This window comes from Myotis lucifugus, unplaced genomic scaffold (assembly GCF_000147115.1).
Source record: "Myotis lucifugus unplaced genomic scaffold, Myoluc2.0 scaffold_0, whole genome shotgun sequence".
Lineage (NCBI taxonomy): Eukaryota > Metazoa > Chordata > Mammalia > Chiroptera > Vespertilionidae > Myotis > Myotis lucifugus.
The window spans coordinates 39,174,586-39,198,609 of NW_005871048.1; the positions used below are offsets into that span (position 1 = coordinate 39,174,586).

The 24,024-nt window shown below is 38.8% G+C and overlaps 1 protein-coding gene across 3 annotated transcripts; it reads right to left on the reverse strand.

Annotated features, from left to right (window-relative positions):
• Nucleotides 1-85: 85 nt before the first annotated feature.
• HEXB (hexosaminidase subunit beta) lies at nucleotides 86-22,935 on the reverse strand. 3 transcript variants are annotated; one of them, XM_023750739.1, is made up of 13 exons: nucleotides 22,771-22,935; nucleotides 19,121-19,186; nucleotides 16,383-16,429; nucleotides 16,012-16,122; nucleotides 10,047-10,148; nucleotides 7,013-7,142; nucleotides 5,080-5,257; nucleotides 4,437-4,523; nucleotides 2,989-3,061; nucleotides 2,025-2,199; nucleotides 1,106-1,196; nucleotides 605-709; nucleotides 86-262 (listed from the first exon to the last, which is right to left on the reverse strand). In XM_023750739.1, exons 1-13 carry the CDS (start codon nucleotides 22,799-22,801, stop codon nucleotides 205-207), a joined length of 1,254 nt encoding a protein of 417 aa, XP_023606507.1. In that variant the 5' UTR covers nucleotides 22,802-22,935; the 3' UTR covers nucleotides 86-204. The 3 variants fall into 3 exon arrangements, with proteins under 3 accessions (XP_023606507.1, XP_023606510.1, XP_023606515.1); XM_023750742.1 differs by lacking the exon at nucleotides 16,383-16,429 and having other exon boundaries at nucleotides 22,771-22,847; XM_023750747.1 differs by lacking the exons at nucleotides 16,012-16,122; nucleotides 16,383-16,429; nucleotides 22,771-22,935.
• Between the last annotated feature and the right edge of the window lie 1,089 nt (nucleotides 22,936-24,024).

A 24,024-nucleotide genomic window follows, 5' to 3' on the forward strand; every position in this document is an offset into this window, starting at 1 on the left:
AGTAATATCACCAAGTTATATTATTTTTTTAAGCTTCTCTCACAAAAATATGCCAGTCTTGTATATGTAATGTGTAAGGTAGCAGTTCAATCAATACAAAGATATTTTATTTATACACAGTGTACCAAATCTTAATTTTACATGATTTCAAAACAAGTTGATTGTAGTAGACAGCTCTGGGCCTTTTCCCCTCCTAGTTTCAAATCATTTCAACACATTGTCACAATATCCAGTAAAAAGAGGTTCTGCAGCTATTCCGCGTCTGTAGAACAGATAGAGAATAAAAGATGTTTTAGATTGATATCACTCATTTCCATCTTAAAAACTTAGTAGTTTAAATCAGAATCACCAACCATAGCATTCATTATTTTTAAAAGATTGTTAAAAGTGATTCAAGATGGAGGTCCAAATTTAACATAGCTATAAAACAGTTAATTCCAAATATATCTTCTTCTTATAGGTATTATTCCCTAATTAAGTCACTACTTCTTAGATTATATACATTGCTTCTTGGGTATTTTTGCTATAAATAGAAAACTAACAGTGTATAAGGTTAAAAGTCACCCTGGACTTAATAATATACCAGCTTGAAAAGCAGACTTACCGGACCATTCTGCAGCGGTGAACTGTTAGTCTTCTGTAGGCATCATCTAAACTTCTGACGTCTTGCCGACTCCAGAGTCTCTCGCCGATAGCACTTGCCCGAGGCCTAAAATGTAAACCATATGTCTCCCAAAGCATTTTAAATTCATTCATTCTTAAAGAAGTGAGTATCTAAGTCAGGGGTCCTCAAACTTTTTAAACAGGGGGCCAGTTCACTGTCCCTCAGACCGTTGGAGGGCCGGACTATAGTTTAAAAAAAACCTATGAACAAATTCCTATGCACACTGCACATATCTTATTTTGAAAAAAACAAAATGGGAACAAATACAATATTTGTATTTGCATGTGGCCCGCGGGCCGTAGTTTGAGGACCCCTGGTCTAAGTCTTATGTGGCAGGGGGGGCGGGGGCGCGTGGGGAGAGAATTCCTAATGCTTTCCGACTTGGATGGAGAAGGAAAACTAAGGCACCTTAATTCAAATGTGATCACTTAAATTCCATACCATAGTCTCGGAGAGAGGTTAGTTGCATCCACGTATTCTCCCCACAGACAAGCTTCTCCACCAATGACAAGTTGTTTCTGTTCCTGAGTACCTACATTAAAATCATTGGATTGATGTACGTTAGTAGTTGCAGCTTAAGGCTTAGAAACAGAAGGCTAAGTCAGTATTGCCTCTATCTTTATCCCGGGGCTGCATTTTTCTCCTGTGTCAGCAGAATCTTGGGAGATTTCATGGTAGTGGCACAAGAAAAGGTGGCAAACTTTATTCCTGCCCCCGACCCTGTGGTTCACACAGTGCTTTTTAGCATGTGTCAACTATGTGGTGGGCCAGTATTAAAGATACCATTTTATATTGGTTTTCTGCAAACTGATTTGGTCACCAGAAACATTTTTTCCCCTGGTTGCCTATGAATAGTGTACCAGGGAACACAAATTGGAATACTAGTGACCACCACTCCTGTCTTTGATATCTGTCTCTTGGTAGTAAAAAAGAGACCAACTACCTAACACCTAATCCCAATCAGGGCACATACCTAGTTTGTGAATTTGATCCCCAGTCAGGGTGTGTATGGGAGGCAACTGATCGCTGTTTCTCTCTCTTCCTCCCTCTCTCTCTAAAATAATAACAGTAATAACATATCCTCAGGTGAGGACTGAAAAAATGTAGGTAGAGAGTAACAAGACTCATCCGTGAAAATTGAGATAAAATCTAAGGGAATCCACTTTTGAAGTTCTTTTATTTAGGTAAGGATTTGGTTTATTTCACATTTCAAATAATACTGAGGCCTTCCTTTTTAAGTAAACACAAAACCAAGGATCAAACATAAAAGGGAGGAGAGTTAGTAGGTAATACCGAGGTAAGGATTTCCTGGAGGGGAGGGGAGTGAAGAAAATCCGGGTAATGATGTTGCTTCACTTACCACTAAAATTGAGAGGTTCCACTGCATAGTATAGTCTCCAGTCTTGTCCATAACTGATCCTGTCCAAGTACCACGGAGCAGAGATGATCACAGGGAAGCCAGCTGCTGTGATTGAACTCAGTTCCTTAGCATAATTTTGCTCTTTCCATACTTGAACTACAGTGCCTGGCTGAAGCTATTAAAGTTAAAAATTGCAATATATATTATTAGGTCTAGCAAATTCAGTAGGTGATATTTAAAGTCCAAGACTTGTAACTAGAAAACTAACTTTAAGATCCTTGAAAAACTTAAACATTGTCATCTTTACCCTTCCTCTTCAGTTAGTGTCAAATGCTATTTCTTATAGAGACTTAAATTTAGAAGTTGCATTAACCTTCAGGTTGGACACTTAACTTTTGCCTATTTATGACACCATACAGGTGTGATGAACCAAGGCTTTAGTCCCATCCTACCACACTATTGTTTTACTTACTTTCAAACTGTGAGGATGCCGACAGCCCTTCGGGAAAGCTCATACTAATTGCTGGAGTTGCAAATTCTCAGTTGCCCCAAAGGAAAATAAAGAATTCTGACTAAGAATTAGAGAGATGCCATGTAAAATAAAAAGTGTACATTGGCAATTTTACCTAAAACTACCTTAATAGCAGTGAAGACTCATTTGTTCTTATCTGTTCTGCCCTTTCCTGGAAAAAAAAAAAAAAAAAAGGAGCTTCAAAGTACTCCCATTTGTGATTAATGAGATGGCAGGAGATGAGGGAAAAGATGAGGAGGAGGCATGAAAGAGTGAAGTAAATGGAAGAAAAGAAACAAACACCATTAATACTGGCCTCAGTGCACAGCTACTGCCTAATAAAAGTTTAAATGGAACAGGAAGCTAATTTCCCTATAGTGTTGGGGAATGGAGATATTAGAACATGAAGCCTGTCATAGTATCAGAGTCAAATGTAGTTTTCATACTTCTCACCTTTGCGTTATTATCAAAAACCTCTTGCCAGACTATGGATCCCTTCTTTAGAGTTGAAATAATATTCAAAAGCCTACCATTGGGGGAGGGAAAAAAGTTATTTCAGATCACAAGCTTAACAATATGTTGAAAGCATGCATATTTTCTACCAAGGACTGAAACACTGAGAGGTACCTTTCAATATAGCACAGCTTTATAGCAGAACCTGCTAAATTTGGTGATAAGCCATGTGGCTCCTTCCTAGAACATGGCTCAGAAGCTGACACAGAGGGGTTTAACAGTCATCTGCTGAATGAATGAGCTAATAAGCATGCGCCCAAAATAGGAAGACAGGGCAGCTAACAGGGAAATGTACAAACAACAATCTTTAGTAATTTCATGGGTATCTTAGAAACTATGATCTAGACCAGCGGTTCTCAACCTATGGGTCGTGACCCCTTTGGGGGTCGAACGACCCTTTCACAGGGGTCGCCTAAGACCATCCTGCATATCAGATATTTACATTACGATTCATAACAGTAGCAACGAAAACAATTTTATGGTTGGGTCACAACATGAGGAACTGTATTTAAAAGGCCAGAAGGTTGAGAACCACTGATCTAGACTATAATGTCATCTAAATAACACTTAACAGTTGCTGACAATCAGTCCATAAGTATTTCCTGATATTTAGACAATGCCATGAACTCTGCAGGATAAAAAAAAAAAAAAGAATGTATCATACAAAAAGCTAAATAGGAAAAGACTAGAATCTGGGCTTGCCCAGTGCAGGCAAACTACAGCCTGTTTTTGTGTGGCTCATGAGCCAAGAATGGTTTTTACATTTGTAAAGTATTCAAAATAAAAAAAAAAAGTGCAACCAGATGTGGCCTGCAAACCTATTTACTTTCTGGCCTTTATAGAAAACAGTGTACTGGTCCCTCGTATAGAACAGCACTGCCCAGTAGAACTTTCTGCAGTGGTGGAAGGGTTCTTGTCTATGTACCTTCCCATATGGGAGCCACTAACGAACCCCATCCAGCTATCGGACACTTGAAATGTGGCTATTGTGACTAAGGAACTGAATTTTTAATTCCTTTAACTTAAATGCAAATAGCCACATGTGGCCATGGCTACCGTACTGGACAGATATAAAGTAAAAAAATGGTCCTGGAAATGAATTACAGGGGCTGGATGGTGGTGAGGACTTCATAGGGTAGCCAAGGGCTTTCAGTTGAGTTCCTAGAACACATGTTTGCTGTCCTATCGTTATTGCAAAAGACTTAGTTACCATGTTAACTGATTTGAAGAAAGCAGTGGATCATGCTTCCTTCTTTATGATTTTTCATGCAAAGTATACAACATCTACACTTTAGCAAGGGGTGGAGAGAAAATAAAGCAGTACTAGTCATAGCTAAAAGTTTTACAAAAGGCATTGATGAAATTAAGTAGGCTTTCAAGTAACTTACTTTTGAATATAGAAAGATTCTAGTTTACTAAAATCAGTGCCAAAGCCTTTCTGCTTCATGAAAGTCTGGATATTTGGATTGGACTCCCTTAAAAAAAAACAAAAAAACAATTAAAATTTCATTAGTTTGATATGCCCAATCTATTTAAGGCAGCGTACATCTTACCATCATTTGTGCCAATTTAAAACTGTTAAAGTTGTAGAGTAAAAATAAGCTTAAAAACTTAGTTATGAGTTATCTTTATTTTCCACAACAAATAATTTTTTTCCAGAAGCTGATTTCTTGTAAAAATGGCTTTCCCTACCTCCTGCCTCTCTCCTCCATTTATGGCTATTCGCAAAGAGGATTTTTTATTTGAAAAATCCCCCTCACTTACTCACTGCCCTCTTTCACTAAAGCTGTTTTCATTCACTATAGTCTTTTTTTGTTAAGTCTCCATTCTCTTCTGCATTTTGATTCTCCTTCCTAAAAGGTTTTGTTTTCTCATACCACCCCAAATTCACCATCTCAGGAGTTGTGTTGCCAAATGAAAACCGTGCAAGCAGAGATGATATCCCAAATCTTTCCTTTCCATGTGGAGGCCTTTAAACCTACTTCAAATGCAACGGTTAAAGAAAATAAGGGTTTTAAAGAATTGTCATACCAACAATCATATTCCACTTCATCTCCTCCCAAGTGAATGAACCGATCTGGAAACACCCAACTGATTTCTTTGAAGAGCTTATACAGGAAACTGTAAGTTGTATTCAAAGTAGGGTTTATAGGTCCAGAAGCTTCAGGCTGATGGGACCTATAACATGGAGTCAGGAGACCTTCCTGACCTGGGGAAAAACAAGAAGATTCTTTCCTTAAAAAGTAATTTGATTACAAAGATATGGCTTAGCACATGACCACAGACTTTCTTTTGTTGGAGAGCTGTTTCCCGAATCCTATCCCAGTACCTCTTTGTTTCCTTTCCATCAGCCTCTGAGATTTTATCCACTTCAAATATTATCTTGACTAATGATTCCCAAATCTTCAGCTTGCCCCAACTCTTTTTTTTTTAAATATATTTTATTGATTTTTTACAGAGAGGAAGGGAGAGAGATAGATAGTTAGAAACATCGATGAGAGAGAAACATCGATCAGCCGCCTCCTGCACATCCCCCACTGGGGATGTGCCCGCAACCCAGGTACATGCCCTTGACCGGAATCGAACCTGGGACCTTTCAGTCCGCAGGCCGACGCTCTATCCACTGAGCCAAACCGGTTTCGGCATCTTGCCCCCAACTCTTTCTTGAGCTTCCAGCCATATTTCAGATTCCTTGCTCAACACAATTAAAAGCTCAACTTCACTATCCTATCTGCACTTCAAATACAATCCAACAAAAACTAAATTTATGTTCCCTAAGCTCCTTCAGGAGCTTCTCTTGATCTTTGTATTCTGGTAAGGGCACCACCATCCTCCCAGTCTATAGCTCTTCCCCTTCCTCCTAAAGTCAGTAAGTTGCCAAATTCTATGGATTATTTTTCCAAAATGTCTCCCAGTTCTGTACATTATTTTCCATTAGGACTTCAGTATCTTTCCCCTTCCAATCTGTCACTTTCACTTCGGTTTTCCTGAAGTGTGGCTCCCTCGTGTCACTCTTCTGCTTTATAACTTTCACTGGTTTCTAGGTATCCTGATGAAGAGACCACATTCCTCAGGCAAGACCTCTCCATTGCACTTTTCCAGATTTATTTCCCACTATTCTCCATGTCTACCCTAATAGTATTTATTAAACAGTTATAAATGGTAGTGGCTGTACTGTGTGCTTTACATTCATTATTTAATCCTCAAAAAGTTACATGGTAACTACTGCTAACATTCCCATTCTAGAGATGGGGAAACTGAGGATGAGATGTTCTATAATTTGTCCAAGGTCACTCAGTTATAAGCAGCAGAAGCAGGATTCAAGCCCAGGCAGTCTGGCTCCAGAGCCCGTTCTTAACCACCCTGTAATAAAAATTCCTCCTACTCTGCCTTTTCTCATGTTATTCCCTCCACCAGAAACACAAATATATTCTTTAATCTCTCAGAAGCATTGTGTTAGCTCATCCATAAAACCATTTCTTTGTGTGTGTGTGTGACTTTTATTGATTTCAGAGAGGAAGGGGGAGAGAGAGAAACATCAATGATGAGAGAGAATCATTGATTGGCTGCCTCCTGCACGCCCCCTACTGGGGATTGAGCCTGCAACCCAGGCATGTGCCCTTCACCAGAATCAAACCCAGGATCCTTCAGTCTGCAGGCCGACGCTCTATCCATTGAGGCAAACTGGCTAGGGTGATAAACCATTTCTTGAATTCACTTACTGAGTTCTACTTGTCATAGTCACTTTTTATGTTTTCCTTTATCCTGTTTGTATACTTTAGGCAGTGCCTAGATACAGCAACTTGCTCACAACAGACACATAATAGTTACTGAATTATTATCTGTCAATAGTGCTACTTTTTGTGTAAATCACAACTAAGAACAAAATGAGCCAACACCAAGTCATAAAATAAGAGATGCAGGACCTCAAATGTTCACTTTTTGCAACTCATAAAACACGTACCTTTTCCCCAAGACTGTGTGTGTCCGGGGCTATCAAATTCCGGTATGACTCGAATCCCCCGTAATCGGGCATATTCAATCACCTCACGGACTTCATTTGGTGTATAAACATGAGAGAGAGAATAGCTTCCCTGTAAAAACCACATTGATTAAAATTTAAATGTATGAAATGCATCCTGAAAACTGTTAACAGTCCTGATTGCAATTTGATATCTCATAGCTGATTTTTTTCAGTATCACAATGTATTAAATAGTTCCATGTGACGTAGCATGACTCATTTAAATTACTTACCATATCTTATCTCCATAAGCTTTCAGCATACTTTAGATTAATTCCACATTTACTGTGGATCTATCTAAAACAACCCCTCTTGTTTCAGGAATGTCTTCCATTATTCTGTGTCAACCTCATGTAACCATACAAGACAGAAATAAAATGTTTGATTCCAAAGTGCAACCTCTGAAAATGAAATACATTGCCCTTGGCAACTTAGAATAAAAGTTTACAGGTTACTACAAAGCATAACTATTTCTCTTAAAGTCACTTTAAATACTATCAGCTTTAAAAATTCCCCCAGAAACACTCTGGTAAGTGACCAGCTATTTCTTTAAGGTTACCCTCAGTTTCTTTATAGGTCACTTGAAAAACTAGAACTCAATACTGGTTGTAACTAAAGATAAAGGTCCATTGAAGGTATTACTGTAGCACATTTCTCAAGGTATAAATATCCTCCTATATAATAAAAGCCTAATATGCTAAGTGTCCGGTCATCTGTTCAACCAATCAAAGTGTAATGTGCTAATAATATACTAAGGCCACTCAACCACTCGTTATGACATGCACTGACCACCAGGGAGCAGACGCTCTGATTGGTAGGTTAGCTTGCTGCTGGGGTCCGGCCAATCGGGACTGAGCGAGACGGGCTGGACACACCCTGGGGCTCTCCCAAGGTCCCTCCCTGGCTGGCCAACCTCCCCCATCCCTCCTCAGTCTGGCCTACACCCTCTTGCAATCTGGGACCCCTCCGGGGATGTTGGAGAGCCGGTTTCAGCCCAATCCTGCAGGCCAGGCCGAGGGACCTCACTGGTGCATGAATTCGTGCACTGGGCCTCTAGTAATATATAAATATATGTGTAATATATAAATATAAATGCTCAACTCCTAAAATTAGCCTTGCCCCATCTCCCAAATCAAATTTGTGTCTAATCAAGATTAGATCTAATATCCAGTCCACCAGTTTAAAGTAAATACAAAAGAACATGTTGACACTATGGGAATGCAATTAGCAAAACCCAGACTATGGGAAACTATTTGGACAAATTAATTTCTTCATCAAAAAATAACAAATTCTAAGGGAAAAAAGCCCAACTGGAGTGGCTTCGTGGTTGAGCATTGACCTATGAAACGGGGTCATGGTTTATTCCTGGTCAGGGCACATGCCCGGGTTGTAGGCTTAATCCCCAGTATGGTATGGGTCATGCAGGAGGCAGCCAATCAATGATTCTCTCTCATCATTGATGTTTCTATCTCCCCCTCTCTCTTCCTCTCTGAAATCAATAAAAATATATATTTAAAAAGAGAGAGAGATAGACTCTGGCTGGTATTGCTTAGCAGTTAGAACATCAGACCTTGAACTTACTAAAAGGTCGTGATTCAATTCCTGGTCAAGGGTTTGTACCTGGGTTGTGGTTTGCTCCCTGCTCCCATCAGGGCTCATGCAGGAGGCAATCAGCCTCCGCCCCCCTCCCCCCCCCCACTCCTGTTCTCCTTTCTATATGAACTGACCACAATGTATGGACCTTACTTGTACCTCAATGCAATTTTTTTTTTCTTTTTAAGAAAAAGGCCTTTGGGAAATGGCTGTCTAGATTTTTAATTTTTTTAGCTGCAATAACGTTTTGGTGTTTTTTGTTGTTGCTTTTAAACAGCCCCTTTGCAAATGAGATAGGACGTCTTGGATTTGCTTCAGAATACTGGCGGGAGAAGTACAGGTGATAGAAGATTGGCTTGTACTGACTATTGAAGCTGGGTGATGAGGACATGGAAATTCATTAAATTATTCTACTTCTGTGGATGTTTAAAAATTTCCATAATAAAAAGTAAAACAAAAGCAAACACAAACAGGAGTGCTGCTAGCATTTCAGCCTATACTGTGTTGTAACATTGGAGAAAGCTTTGGAATTACGGACAGAGAATGAAATTTTGAGTCTTGGTTCTGCCCCTTCCTAACTGCAACTTGGGACAAGGCATATAGCTTCTCAGTTAGTTTTTGGGTTATATGGGGTTAAAGTAGATGATACTGAAGCTCATTCCCATCTCCACTCATCTATAATACAATCAATTTGAACACTCTGAGACTACCATTATTTTCTAAGAAGGCGTTCTGATTTCTACAATTTCCTACTTCTGGTAGTTTTTCAGAGAGAAAAAGAAAGTCATTTAGAGAATTCAGAATAATTGTTTAAAACAAATAAACAGTTGGACTACCTGATAAATATAATTTCTTAACCGTATGAGAATCATGAAATGTGTCAAGGTTTCCTATATTCATTAAGGTTTTAAAATTTTATTTATATAGCCCCTACAGATTGTTTACATTTATAATAACAATTATAAAAATGGAACAGTTTTATAGATCTAAAATGCTAAGTCAGCCCTAGCCAGTTTGGCTCAGTGGATAGAGCATTGGCCTGTAGACTGAAGGGTCCCGGGTTCAATTCCAGTCAAGGGCATATACCTAGGTTGTGGGCTTGATCCCCGGTAGGGAGCATTCAGGAGGCAGCTGATCAGTGATTCTCATCATTGATGTTTCTCTCTCTCCCTCCCCTTCCTCTCTGAACTCAATAAACGTATTTTTAAAATAAATAAAAATAAAAAAATAAAATGCTAAGTCACAGCCTAGTAAAAAAACATTTAAAACCACAAATATCTAACTTTTACACTTTAATTCTATCCATCAGAAATATTAAAGCTACAAATTTCTAATGAAGCTACCAAAACTTTTTGTAAACAGACTACAACATAAATTACTCACTTTGTTGCTTAACTCTGGAAAAGTGGTGCTTTGATAAGGGAAAGACTGGTCATCGACTATGTGCCAGTGGAGAACATTAAACTTATTAAAAGCCATGGCATCCTGCAAAAAAAATGTTAAAAAATTATATGTCACAGATATAACACACAATCCAATTTACATATCTCCACTCAGGACTGTTCCCAATGTGTCTGCTTCCTTTTAAAATTTTCAGTAAAGAAAGAATGTGGAAGCAGTATAAACCCTATTTCTTATATACTTTATATGGCATGCCATATTTCAAAAAGAAAAGCCAATATAGAATCTGTATTCATTCTAAATAGTGAGCTCTATGAGAAGGGAGCAAGCTTATACATTCCCAGTAAGTATTTGGGGATCAGCCAAGAATGGAAATAGTTCTTGGCTGCTCCTACTGCTATGAAGAAAAAGGAGGCATTCATTCAAGTTCCAGAGCTTGTAATTACCACCATTCTAAGATTTGAGTGTCAACCCATTCCTTAGAAATAAGAGAAATATGGTACAAATGCAATACACTTCCAATCAAAATCTCAGAAGTTTTAGGGGAAATTGACATATTTACTCTGGAGGAATTAATAATCCTAATAAAAGGGTAATATGCAAATTAACCATCACTCCGTCACAAATATGGTGGTGCCCATAGTGGCCGGGGTGGTGGACGCTGCTGGCGTCGCCCCAGCGACGAGCCCCAGCCTCCCATGCGCCCCGGCTCATGGAGGGAGGGAAGCTGGGCGGGCTTCTGGCCAATGGCCGGCCAGGGCGCGGGATGCTGGCGTCATTGCAGGCCGGGCTGAGGGACACCCCCACCCCCGAATTTCGTGCACCAGGCCTATAGTGTTTATATAAAATATAAGTAGATTATTATTTTTTTAAAATATTTTATTGATTTTTTACAGAGAGGAAGGGAGAAGGATAGAGAGTTAGAAACATCGATGAGAGAGAAGCATCAATCAGCTGCCTCCTGCACACTCCCTAGTGGGGATGTGCCCACAACCAAGGTACATGCCCTTGACCGGAATCGAACCTAGGACCCTTCAGTCCCCAGGCCGATGCCCTATCCCCGTGATGGCGAACCTATGACACGCATGTCAGAGGTGAGAGGAGAACTCATTTTTTTGGTTGATTTTTCCTTGTTAAATGGCATTTAAATATATAAAATAAGTATCAAAAATATAAATCTTGCCCTAACTGGTTTGGCTCAGTGGATAGAGCGTCGGCCTGCGGACTCAAGGGTCCCAGGTTCGATTCTGGTCAAGGGCATGTACCTTGGTTGCGGGCACATCCCCAGTGGGGAGTGTGCAGGAGGCAGCTGATCGATGTTTCTCTCTCATCAATGTTTCTAACTCTCTATCCCTCTCCCTTCCTCTCTGTAGAAAAACAATAAAATATATATACATAAAAAAAATAAAATATATATATAAATAAATCTTTGTTTTACTATGGTTGCAAATATCAAAAAATTTCTATATGTGACACGGCACCAGAGTTAAGTTAGGGTTTTTCAAAATGCTGGCACTCCGAGCTCAAAAGGTTCACCATCACTGCTCTATCCATTGAGCCAAACCAGCCAGGGCAAGTAGATTATTTTAAAAAGGTAAAAAACAATAAAGTGGGATATTTGCCCTGCCAAATAATCAAATTTAAAGATTGCCTTCTCCTTCATCAGGGCCGAAGGGATTTGCTGGTGGATTTGGGAAATAGCTCACATACAAGGGAATTATACAAAGGAATATGTTGAGAGTAATGGCAGGATTTGCATTGTCAGAGAAGGGAGTTCCTTATGGTTTTTAATAAAGATCAGGAGATGGCAAACATTTTACATGAAGGGCCAGATAGTAAATATTTTTATTTTGGAGCCATACAGTTTCTGTCACAACTGATCCTGCAGTTGTAAGGCAAGACAATATATAAACAAATGGACATAGCTCTATTCCGGTACAACTTCATTTGCAAAAATAGGTGACTAGCTGGATTTGATCCTTGGGCTATAGTTTGTCAGCCTCTGATATAGATATATAAATAGGTAAAGATGTATGTATTTGCTCACATAAATGAACATAAACATACACACATATGTTTTATAGCTCTGTCTGCTGAGAGGGCCTAGAAGCAATGAATACACCTACAGCTCAGGTCTTGGTTTCAAAATACGTTCACAAAGTATTGCTTAGAGAAAAGTCTGAGTCCAGGACTGGGAAAGAGAAAAGGTAAGCCTGGGATATTATGTGCTAAAAAGTAAGAAATTGTTCAAAGATTGAAGAAGACATGCCATTAGGCTACAGGAGCCAGCTAGGATTCCTGCTGGCCAACACTGAGACAACTTGACTATTAAATGGGGATAGTAACAACTCCAGTCCCCTCAAAAAAAAAACCAAACAGTAATCCCTGAGTACAGATTGATTTAAAAATAAATACTTTTAGAGAAACTCTATCTTACAGTAAAATGAGAGGCCCAGTGCACAGATTCTGCACCAGTAGGATCCCTTGACCTGGCCTGTGGAGATGGGGCCAAAACCAGCAGTCCGACATCAGCAGTCTGACATACCCCAAGGGTCCCGAAGTGCAAGAGAGCACTCTGCAAAGTTGCTGTCGCTCGGCAGCTCCTGCGTTGAGTCTCTGCCCCCTCGTGGTCAGTGTGCGTCATAGCTAACGGCCAGTCAGCCAGTCGCTTAGGTTTTTATATATATAGATGCCAGGCCAACTAATAAGCATAGAAGGAATGATGGAATTTAGAAAATCACCACCTGGCAGCCAACTTAGTAATAACTGATTTAGGCAAGAATCATCTGGGTGCTAAAACTAGTGGGTAAATGCTGGTTGAAGAACAGGAATTTTTTGTACTCTCAAAATATTGTTCCACAAGATACTAAGTTACTTATTAATAAATACAAAATACCTTTTAATTAACTTTCCCTGGAGAAACCTGGCAGATGACATCTTAGTCAAGTTATAAGAGTTAATATTACCAGTAATGGAATAGATGACATGCAGGAAGAAGAACAGAGTATCACTTCTGCCTTATTCCTGCTAAAAAATGCACAGCCTGAATCTAATCATGCGGAAAACAGACAAACTGAAGTATATTCTACAATGTAATTGTCCTGTACTCTTTAAAAAATGTCATGGTCTGGAAATACAAGGAAAGATAAATGGTTCTAAATTAAAGGTGGCTAAAGAGACATGACCAGTAAATGCAACCCCTGATCCTGCATTGGATGCTGAACCGATAAACGATTATTGGAACAACTGATGGAATGGGAATGGGAATGGGGCCTGGGGATTAGATGGTAGTACTATGTCAGTTTCCCGGTTTTTGATGGTTGTACTGTTGTTATTGAGATAAGTGCTATTTTTTAGGGAATCCAAACAGAAATATTAAAGGGTACTGGGGCATCTCATATGCAACTTGGAATAAGGCAAATCTGATACAATTTTTAAATTGAGTTGTCTGGGTAAACAGTATATGGGAGTCCTTTGCGCTCTTCTCACAACTTTTCTGTAAGTTTAAAATTATGTCAAAAAGAAAAAAACTTCCAAAGTTATAGAAATTAAAACCATTTATGCTGGCCTAAGAAGATAAACTGGTAAGTAGGACAGACTGAGAGTTCAGAAAATGATTTGTGCATTTATGAAATTTAGTATTTGCTCGTCATGATATTGAAGGCAGTGGGAAAACTGTAGATTGTTCAAAAATGATGTTGGTACTACAGGGTAACCATTGGGGGAAAAATGAAATTAAAATAATCACCCATAATACACTAGATTCTAACTGAATCAAAAACTTAATAAGGAAAAAATATAATATTAAAAAATTGTTTTTTATATTTATACCCTTGTTATGGAGGCTTTTTTTAGAATATCTCCCAAGGTCAAAAACATAAAGACAAGATTGAAAGGTAATACTTCATAAAAAATTAAAACTTCTTACAAGCAAAAGACACTATACTATTAACATAGTTTAAAAAACAAATTTAGAAAACTTAATAATATATGATGGATAAAAATATTATAAATATAAGCAAGTATATAACAGTACCATTGACATATCTATAAACAAATATAACATTAAAGAGCTTTTAAATCAACAAGGAATTAATGTTCTAGAAGACAAAACAGGCATTGAAAATTAACTTGTTTACAATGCAAAAAATACAAATAGCTAGTAAGTAAAAGAGGCTTATAATAACTAAAAATCAAAGTGCAAATTAAAACAAGGAGATAGACTTCATCACCAGATTAGCAAACAATGTAGCGAAGGTGTGTCCCAGTGTTGGCCAAGCATACAATGGCACGACCTCTCTAGAAGGCAGTCTGACAGTCCGTACCAAATATAAAATGTATAGTCTTTAAGCCCAGAGATTCACATTCTTAGAAATAATCCTGATGAGTGTACAAATATAAGAACACTTACTCTGCAGTGCTCTTTGTGATAATAATAAATTAACCTAGATGCCCACCAGCAGGAAACTGGTTAAATGCACATATCACAGTATATAAAATGGAACATTCAACTGTTTAAAAAGATGATATAGATCAGTGGTTCTCAACCTTCCTAATGCCGCAACCCTTTAATACAGTTCCTCATGTTGTGGTGACCCCTCCCCCCCCCCAATTTCACTGTTACAAATTGAACATAATTAAAGCATAGTGATTAATCACAAAAACAATATGTAATTATATATGTTTTCCAATGGTCTTAGGCGACCCCTGTGAAAGGGTCGTTCGACCCCCAAAGGGGTCGCGACCATAGGTTGAGAACCGCTGATACAGATCTTATATATTCTTTCATTGAAAGATGTCCATAACTGTATTTTAAAGATAGCAAAGTATAATCCCATTTAAGTTTTTTAAAAAGTCACATTATTTGTTAATATATTTTTTAAGTCTAAAATGAGATAAATGGGACATGAAAACTTAACGTTGATCTTTGGTAAACTATGGGATTACTACTTATCTTATTAATATCTATATTGGGTGAAGTTTTTATACTACACGTTTTTTCCCCCCATAAAAGTGACTAATGTCTTTTGGAGGAAAAAAATCAGGGTATTAATAGGTATTAATATAAATGTAAAAATAACTTTTTAATAATATGGTGTGTGGCCCTAGCTGGTTTTGCTCAGTGGATAGAGCGTCGGCCTGCAGACTGGAGGGTCTCGGGTTCCATTCCAGTCAAGGGCACATGCCCGGGTTGCAGGCTTGATCCCCAGTAGGGGCCTGCAGGAGGGAGCCAATCAATGATTCGCTCTCATCATTGATGTTTCTCTCTCTCTCTCGCCCTCCCTTCCTCTCTGAAATCAATAAAAATATATTTAAAAATAATAATAATATGGTGTGTTTGTAAATGATCAAGTGAAGGTGCAGAAAAACGTGGGAGGAAAACCTCCCACTGCTACAAATTGGCAGTGATGACAGGGATGAACCAATAAAAAGTCCACAGGAGAAAACAGTTATCAGCCTGGCACCCAGCTCTGACCACCCGAGGTTCCATATTGCTTTGGAACATTTCCCTGGGTATAATGCAGTTCCCAGACTTCTATGTCACTATAAAAAGAGTAAGTGGAGGTCACAAAATTAAAGGGCACTAACTAGAGGTACAGTGACCACAAATTCCTAACCAGAAGTCTAGACCCACGGTTTGACAAATGGGAGTACACAAAGAGAGCCAATGGGCAGTATTAAAACTGTCTTTCTCTTAATCCTGGCTAAACTTGGGGAGTTTCTCTTCTCCTCCCCCCATGAAAACAATAGGGTGATTCTCTAGGGGAGTCTCTACTTCAGCTGAGGAAATATACTTCACAAGGGAGAGAGAAGAGAGCCCAGTGCTTACACTTAGTACATAAAAAATGAATCCCCCACTGCAACCTACATAATAGCATAACCGACAAAGTAACAACATAAAAGGACACATCTTCAGAATGCACAGTGGATTAGAATAATTACCTACCAGAGTTCTAAGAATGGTCTTAACTGACAGAAAGTGTCTGGCTGTATCAATTAAAATTCCTCTATGAGGAAACCTTGGAGAATCACTAATGGTGGATTCATTGACGGTGAACTGTAAGACAAAATAAATTTTGACTTATTTTCAGAAATTTCTCTTGACATGAGCTCAAAAAAGACTACATCTATCTATGCAAGTATTGGATAAATATATTAATTTAGAGCCAAAAAAAGTGTGAAATTTACATTTACCAGCTAACAAATATTTGGGGAGAAGAAATCTTCAAGAAGTAATAAATAGCTAAAAAGCTTGCATTTTTCTTGTAGTAATATGTCTATCCAAAAATGTTGTTAACATATGATAATCATACTTACAGTCCCATATGCATCTTGATATACTAACTGGCTAAAGGTCTCTAAACCTAGGGAAAGTAAAATTTATAATTTATTGCATAATTTACAAAATAACAAATTGAAACAATAAAAGCTGTATTATCCAAACACAGAACCATGACCAGGTAAAGCAAATAAAATTAAATACAGGGTGTCCCAAAACATGTATACACACTTTACAGCTGCTAGTTCAATTTATGTTTCTTTTCAGCGAGGCTAAGCTTTGAACAAAGGAAATTCATCCTAAATGCTACTGGAAGTTTGAAAATCCAGTTGAAGCGCAAATAAGGCCTTTATAATTATTCAAAGTGTGTATACATTTTGGGGGGGACACAATACACACACTTTAACAGATGATAAAACTCACTGAATTTTCATTCCTTTTCAGGTTTAACTGATTTGAAATAATGGACGAAGCCAGACTAAACTTTGAACAAAGAAAATTTATCCACTAGACTTTTATAAGGATACATAAAAGATAACATTTATGGCACAAAAACAGCAACAGTGGACGAATTGAAGGCACACAAATACCAAACGAAATAATTCTTGATTATTTGCGATTCCATTGCTTTGCATTATCAGCAGTGCCTGGACCAGAACGGTCATCAGTTTGAAAACAGGCGTTGACCAAAAACATTCTTTTCTGTAGATTCTTTTAAATTTTGAAAATGAACTATATGTTAATAAACACTTTATAATCATTCAACATGTGTATACATTTTGGGGACACCCTGTATAGTGTTACCCTCTACATATTTTCTAAAATCAAAGCTCAATTTTTTTAAAAAAAATCCTGTTGCTATAAATAAAGATGCTTTATTTCATTGTTCCCATAGCCTGTTTTGTCTGAATGATAGACACAGAAAAGAATCGTGATTTAGTAAAACAAAATGCCAATTCCAAATAAATTTTTAGCATTATGAGTAAGAGGTATGATAAAATTTAGACACCTTAGGATGTACCTAAACTTAAAAAGAGCAAAAAGGCCCCAAAACCACCATAAAACTATAAAGTCCCAACTTATATCTGGCACTAGGAGGACCGACCCGACCCGCCAGTCAAGCTGTGTGTGTCAGCAGAAACCGCCTGCAGCCAGCAGAAGCTGATAAAAGCCTTGCCCCCCCCCGTTCAGTGGGAGCGGACTTCTTTCTCGGACTCAGCCCGCCTGCACCCAGGCGCTTGAATTAAAATTTCTTTTGATACATTTCGGCCTCATGTCATAGATGCTCGACCTCGGCCCACTCAGAACCTTTCAGCTACCGAGTATGGCATGGCAAAATCGATGGTTAGCACAATTTTAAAGCATAAAGAGGCCATCAAGAGTGCTGATGTTGGTAAGGGCATGAAAGTGCTCATGAAACAGTGAGAAACAGCGATTGAGACAGGTTAAAACAGAATCATTTAGGGGTCTGGAATGGATTAATTCCATTTACATTGTTTGTAATGGGAAAAAATGATTCAGTTTTCGAACAAATAGCTTCTCAAACAGCCTTCCAGAACAAATTAAGTCAAGAACCAAAGTTCCACTATATATATAATCTTCAGTGGTTCTCAACCTTCCTAATGCCGCAACCCTTTAATACAGTTCCTCATGTTGTGGTGACCCCCAATTTCATTGTTACAAATTGAACATAATTAAAGCATAGTGATTAATCACAAAAACAGTATGTAATTATATATGTGTTTTCCGATGGTCTTAGGCGACCCCTGTGAAAGGGTCACGACCCACAGGTTGAGAACCACTGATCTAGATGGTAATGATTGCAGTTACATTTATAGTATCTATTGATATATTTATGTTCTATTTTGAAATAAGATGATCATGCCATTTTTATTATGACTATAAAACATGATGATTATTTGATTATTTATATGTGATTATTGTATTTGAGATAATGCTCAACCTGAGTCAAACCCAAAGCTGCCTTTATTTTTAAGTACTGTAACTTTGGTTGGTTAGCTCACGTTAAAGAAAATGATCCTTTTTAAAACTTACTATTTGGGCCCAGCCTGTGTGGCTCACGGTGTGTGCTAGTGACTCTTCCTTACCATGTTTTCTCACAAGACCCTCAGAATCAAGTGATTCCTGGCCAAGAGAGAGAAGCAACACTGTCCCATTCCTCAGGGCATTCAGATAAAAATTGGTAATGAGATCAGATATGACTCCCAAGAGAAGACACTGGAGAAGAACCCGGCTGAGCTATAAGGACTCCCACGTGAGATGGCACATGTATTCATGCTGTGTCAGAATCTTTAGCATCTTACCATATCAAGCTGAAAACTTCACCACTATATGGACAGTTGGACATATTTTTATTGGGAATATGGTTTTCTCTTTGTATGCTACTGTACTAGTAGGTTGGTTCAGTAATAAATATAGGAGAACTGTTATTTTAGTAAACAACCAAAAATAAATAAAATCGGAGGGGAAAGGCAGCAAGAAGTGACAGTGAAACAAAGTCCCCTAATCAGATCAGGTTGGGGCCATGTATAACCCTGGAACATTCCAGCTCTGATAGCGTCAATGAATTACAGCACTGCATGTAATAATCCTCAAGCTTTTTTAAAAGGTCAAATTGAAATCACTTTGGAAATATTCAACAAGCCATTCTGTCAAGTGTCTAAGGAAGCAAAGTTTTGCTGTGCTTACTTTCCCAAAGCACCAACTGAAAATCTTTCTTTACTGGAAAGTAACAATGAAACTACGTAGATCTTACCTCGTAATACTCCCCAGACTCTGTTGGCCTTGAGCAAAGCCACTGGTTCTTTGACAACTAAAGAATCTGTGTTGGGAATTAAAAAACAAGTTTATTAATCCCTCAAAGACACACAATAAACTTTCTAAACAAGTAACTGGTATTTCTAACCAATCTTTTCTCCTGAGCTCCAGACCTGCTTCTCCAGCTGCCTCCCATACACTGTCACTTAGATGTCTCCTAGATTCCTTTGACGCCACATGCCCCAAACTGAACTCTTCCCTCGGTCCTGCTCCACACACTCCACCAGCCTGTCTCCTCTGCTCTTCAGCTCCGAGTCACAGCACCCCCTTCGCCAGCTGAGTTGTTCAAGTCGGGATCTTGGGTGTTATCTCCATGATTCCGCATTTTTCCCTCCAGGAGAGTTATTACCTCCAACTGCCCGTCAACCGAGTAGGGTTTATGGTTAAGCTGAGACTTTGTCAAAAGTGCAAACATTCCTCAATACCCATAATTCCTTTGTGCAGCCTCTGGTATCACTCAAATCTTCCACTCCCCACAAGACCAGACTTATCTCTACTCTTTTCCTTCTCCTTCTGTGCTTCTCTGCTTGCCCTGCACCGACCTTTCCCAAATAACACCCTCAATCTGCCTTAAGACTCCCTTCCTAACTAACGTTAGCTCAATTCAGCTTTGTCCCACACAATAAAAAGCTCACACTCATCTAGGGGCTCCAATTGGCTGCTACTAGGCCTGGGGGGCGGGGGAGGGGGGCCTAAATCTTTCAGTCCTTGAAATCATACTCTGCCAAACGTGGCCCCAATGGTCATCATAGTTTTTACAGTTTGGGGTGGAGCCCCCACAGGTAAAGTAAAGCACCAGACAGCACAGAAAACTAAAGGGTGACTGATGCAAACAGTAAAGAACTCCAGGGCTGCAGGTTAGATTCAATATTGTATCTGGGCTACATCCTCACCCTCCGCTTCCTCCACCACCACCATCCAGACAAAGACAAGATAGTTGGCTGCAGGTACGGAAAGAGGCTTATCAACAGCCAATAATCATGTGACCCTTTCAGGTGACAGTCTTCTGACAGGGTAGCCTTTTCAATCAGAAGACCAAGTGATGAGTTAGCTAAAGTCCAAGCTAAGGACAGTACCACTATTATGACTACAATCTAATCTTGATTCCTCTCCAGCTATATCAAATCTTGACCTAGAGCTCACAGTTCCATTGGTCACTGTGTTAAAAAACAAACATGTTTTGCCATGTTATGTATAGTTTGAAATCTCCCAGAAATAGCACAGTCATCTAAAAACATTATCATGTTGCATGTACTTGATGCCAATTATTTTCCAATAAACTGAGGACTGGCTGATATTAAAAAGGATTTTGATTCAACTCAATGCAAAAACCACAATTATAAAGCAGAAGGAGAAACTGTTTTCTAAATGAACACATAAGCTACAGAATTTCAATATTTCAAAACCAAATTTTTAGTTTTAACAATGATTACCTCCCTGATTTGAAATGGGAGGGGCATCTTTGACTTCAGTTATCCCTTCCTGTACTTTTAAAAAATATATGTATTTATTGATTTTTGGGGGAGATGGAGGGAGAAACATTGATCAGTTGCCTCCCCCACACACCCCGACTAGGGACCGAATCTGAAACCTGGCCATGTGCTCTAACCGGAATCAAACCAGTAACCTTTTGGTGCACAGGAAGACGCTCAACCAAAAGAGCCACACCAGCCAGGGCTCTTTCCTATACTTTTGCACTTTTGTTTTAAAGGGCGTACATACAACGAACTTCAATATATTCTCCTTTAAAAACTCTGAAATGTTATAGGTCTCCTTTGAGATGCCCACTCAACTCCCTCTATTGTCCTCAGAAGAAACATCAGGCTTTTCATAGGCATTTTAATACCTATAACATGAAAATACAGGATTGCTCTGTGTGTGTTCCTACTGACACATAAACACACGAGTAAATTGTATCAAACACCCTTGATACATGTAAATATTTCTCTACAGTAGAAACTAGTCCACTTCTGTTTCTGAGGGGGTGCAGTGTTTACTAGGAGAGAATGCCGTTACACTCGTCACTTCCTTTGACATTTCCTCACACTGCAACAACCGCTGATAACTTATTTCCATTTGTGTGTGTTACTTTTATCATCATCATCAACTTGTTTAAACTTAAAACTAGTTTATCCTTCCATGAGGAAATTTCATAACCAGCTTGTCTCAAGAAACTCCCTTTTCAGAATCAAAAGGGTTTGCAAAACTGAATGGAAGATAAGCTGTAACTCTCCAGTCTCTATTTTCTGGAATGTATGTCCTTGTATTACTAACAGCAAAGATTCCTTGATAATTTAATGACCATCTCTATCTTCTTCAGATTGCAAAACCTAATTCATATATTATGTCTGAGTGCTGACTGTCAAATGAAATCACGTGGCTAATGTTGGCAAATTACCCTGTTTCTCTTCCAAGAATGGCTGCAGCATTGAAGAGAAATGTATTAAGAAGTCTCATCTATACCACGAGGATGGGGCAGTCTAAGGACAGAGGAGTCACTCTTTTCTCATGTACAGTATCCTTTCTATTTTTATACCCAGCTCACCAGTCTGCTCTCTCTGCACTAATCTGTGTCACCCACGTCCTCATATTGCTCCTCTTTGATTCCTTGATATAATTCCACACTATTCCCATTCAGAACACCCTATGGGAAAGGCCTGCACAATTGCTTCTAAAACAATTAGGGAAAAGCCATAGGGAATATTTTAGGCAACAAAAAAATAACGTAGCTAGCCCTAGCCGGTTTGGTTCAGTGTCAGCCCACGGACTGAAGGGTCTCAGGTTCTGATTCTGGTCCAGGGCACGTACCTCAGTTGAGGCTTGATCCCGGGCCCTGGTCGGGGCTCCTGTGGGAGGCAACCAATCAATATGTCTCTCTCACATTATTTTTTTTTTCTCTCTACTGCCCTCCCTTCCATTCTCTCTAAAAAATCAATGGAAAAATATCCTCAGGTGAGGATTAACAACATAATTTTTAAAAAATCATGTAGCTACATGTTGATTATATTATTGAGCAAAGGAAATACCTCCCCTCTCCCAGAGTTCTGCATTATCTTTGTGTCAAATTATATTATAAATAGAGATCATGAATATAAGCATAGATCTGTCTTCAAAATAAAAGTTAAGAAATTAGATGTCCAAAAATAAGGGATTAACCAAGTTAGTTATGGCACATCCAGTGACAGGACATTACTTAGCCATTAAAAATGATGTCTCATAAATAGAAAAAAAAATTAGTAAAATACATGTTTATAATGTATTGTTATATAAAAAAAGCAAAATACAAAAATCACATGTACAAAATCCATTTTCATATCACTAGCATGTTTATATATTTGTAAAATGTTTAAACTAACTGCTTTTTTACAAAATGTGAAATAACAGTGGTAAACTGAGTGCTGGAGTTATGCGGGATTTATTTCCTCCATTTACAGCACTTTTATCATCAGATTTTAATGGTAATTTTTAAAAATAGGAATTATAAGTGCACTAACCAATAACTCATAATAGTTCATGGCATGAAGACTGCTTTTGGCACTTAAATCGGTAACAGCTTTAAATACACATTCGCATTACATAGGTACTCACAGGACTCATCTGAAGAAATACTGGGATACATTTCACATTCTGAGTCACGGACCACTGAGACGAGAAGTTGCTGTATGTCGGCTTTAACGTGAAATTTAGCAGGGAGGTGATACAACAGGTGGTCTCCAAAAACATAGTTATGATATCTGTGTGAGAAATAAATTCAAACAAACTGTAAACCACTGAAGCTTTAAATACATATGTGGTAGCAGACATTGTCATTGACCCCTCAAATCCACGCTACTCCTTATTAGTCCAAGTACAGCAGGGGTGGGGAAACTTTTTTCTGCCAAGGGCCATTTGGATATTTATAACACCACTCTCAGGCCACACAAAATTACCAACTTAAAAATTAGCCTGCTATATTTGGACAAACATTTAATTAACTCACCTATAATGCCTTGGCAGGGCCAGACCAAACAGCTTCGAGGGCCTTAGATGGCCAGCGGGACAGATGTTCCCCACCCCTGAACTAGAGGCCCTCACCCCAAACTGCACATTGGAATCACCGAGGAAGCTTTTTGAAAATACTGATGTCCAGACCTTCAGAATCAGGGTCTTGGGAGAGTAGGATCCAGGCATGGGAATTTGCAGAGTTCCCCACACTCGCAGGTGACTCATGTGAAGTCCCCAATAAGAGCCAATAATCAAACCAGTGTTGGTAATCCAAACTCTGGCATGTACAAGCCAGTTCTGACCAGTAATGGGGTGGGGAGGAGGTATAGTAGGAAGTTTCCTCTCCTATGTGAGCCACAAGAAGAAAACTTTCTCTGTATGTGATACCTGGACCAGTTGCACCCACACTAAAGACGGCAGAGCAGAGGTGGAAAGAATACTGATTTCCTAAGGATCCTGGTGGGCCAGTTAGCTGTGCCTGAAATCCTCCCTGCCTTTGGACTTCCTGATGTGTGAGATCATAGGCTTTCTTATTGCTAAGCCAGACTGAGTCAGGGTCCTGTTATCGTCCAACAAAAGTATGCAAATACATAAACCTCCAAGAAACATCGCCAGACCACAGAATTCTCACTAGGGCCTTGAAAATGTAACATATGCTATTAGTATCAGAGAAAGAGGATATTAAATAAACACTTAAATATGATAAAAGATTAGATTGTTTAAGTATTTGTTGTGGCTTTTTTTTTTTAAGGCATCTCGCTTTTTAAAAAATGCTTCTGTTGATTTCAGAGAGATGAAGGGAATAGATAGAAACAGCAATGATGAGAGAGAATCATCCATGGGCTGCCTCCTGCACGG

Excerpts from the sequence above, each read along its gene's own strand:
- HEXB (XM_023750739.1), bottom strand. The coding sequence starts at position 22,801 with ATGTATCCCAGTATTTCTTCAGATGAGTCCT. Across the intron at positions 4,524-5,079 it reads GAAGTGGAATATGATTGTTG|GGAGTCCAATCCAAATATCC; the intron begins GTATGACAATTC and ends TTTTTTTTTAAG. Across the intron at positions 263-604 it reads CACCGCTGCAGAATGGTCCG|ACGCGGAATAGCTGCAGAAC; the intron begins GTAAGTCTGCTT and ends TCTGTTCTACAG.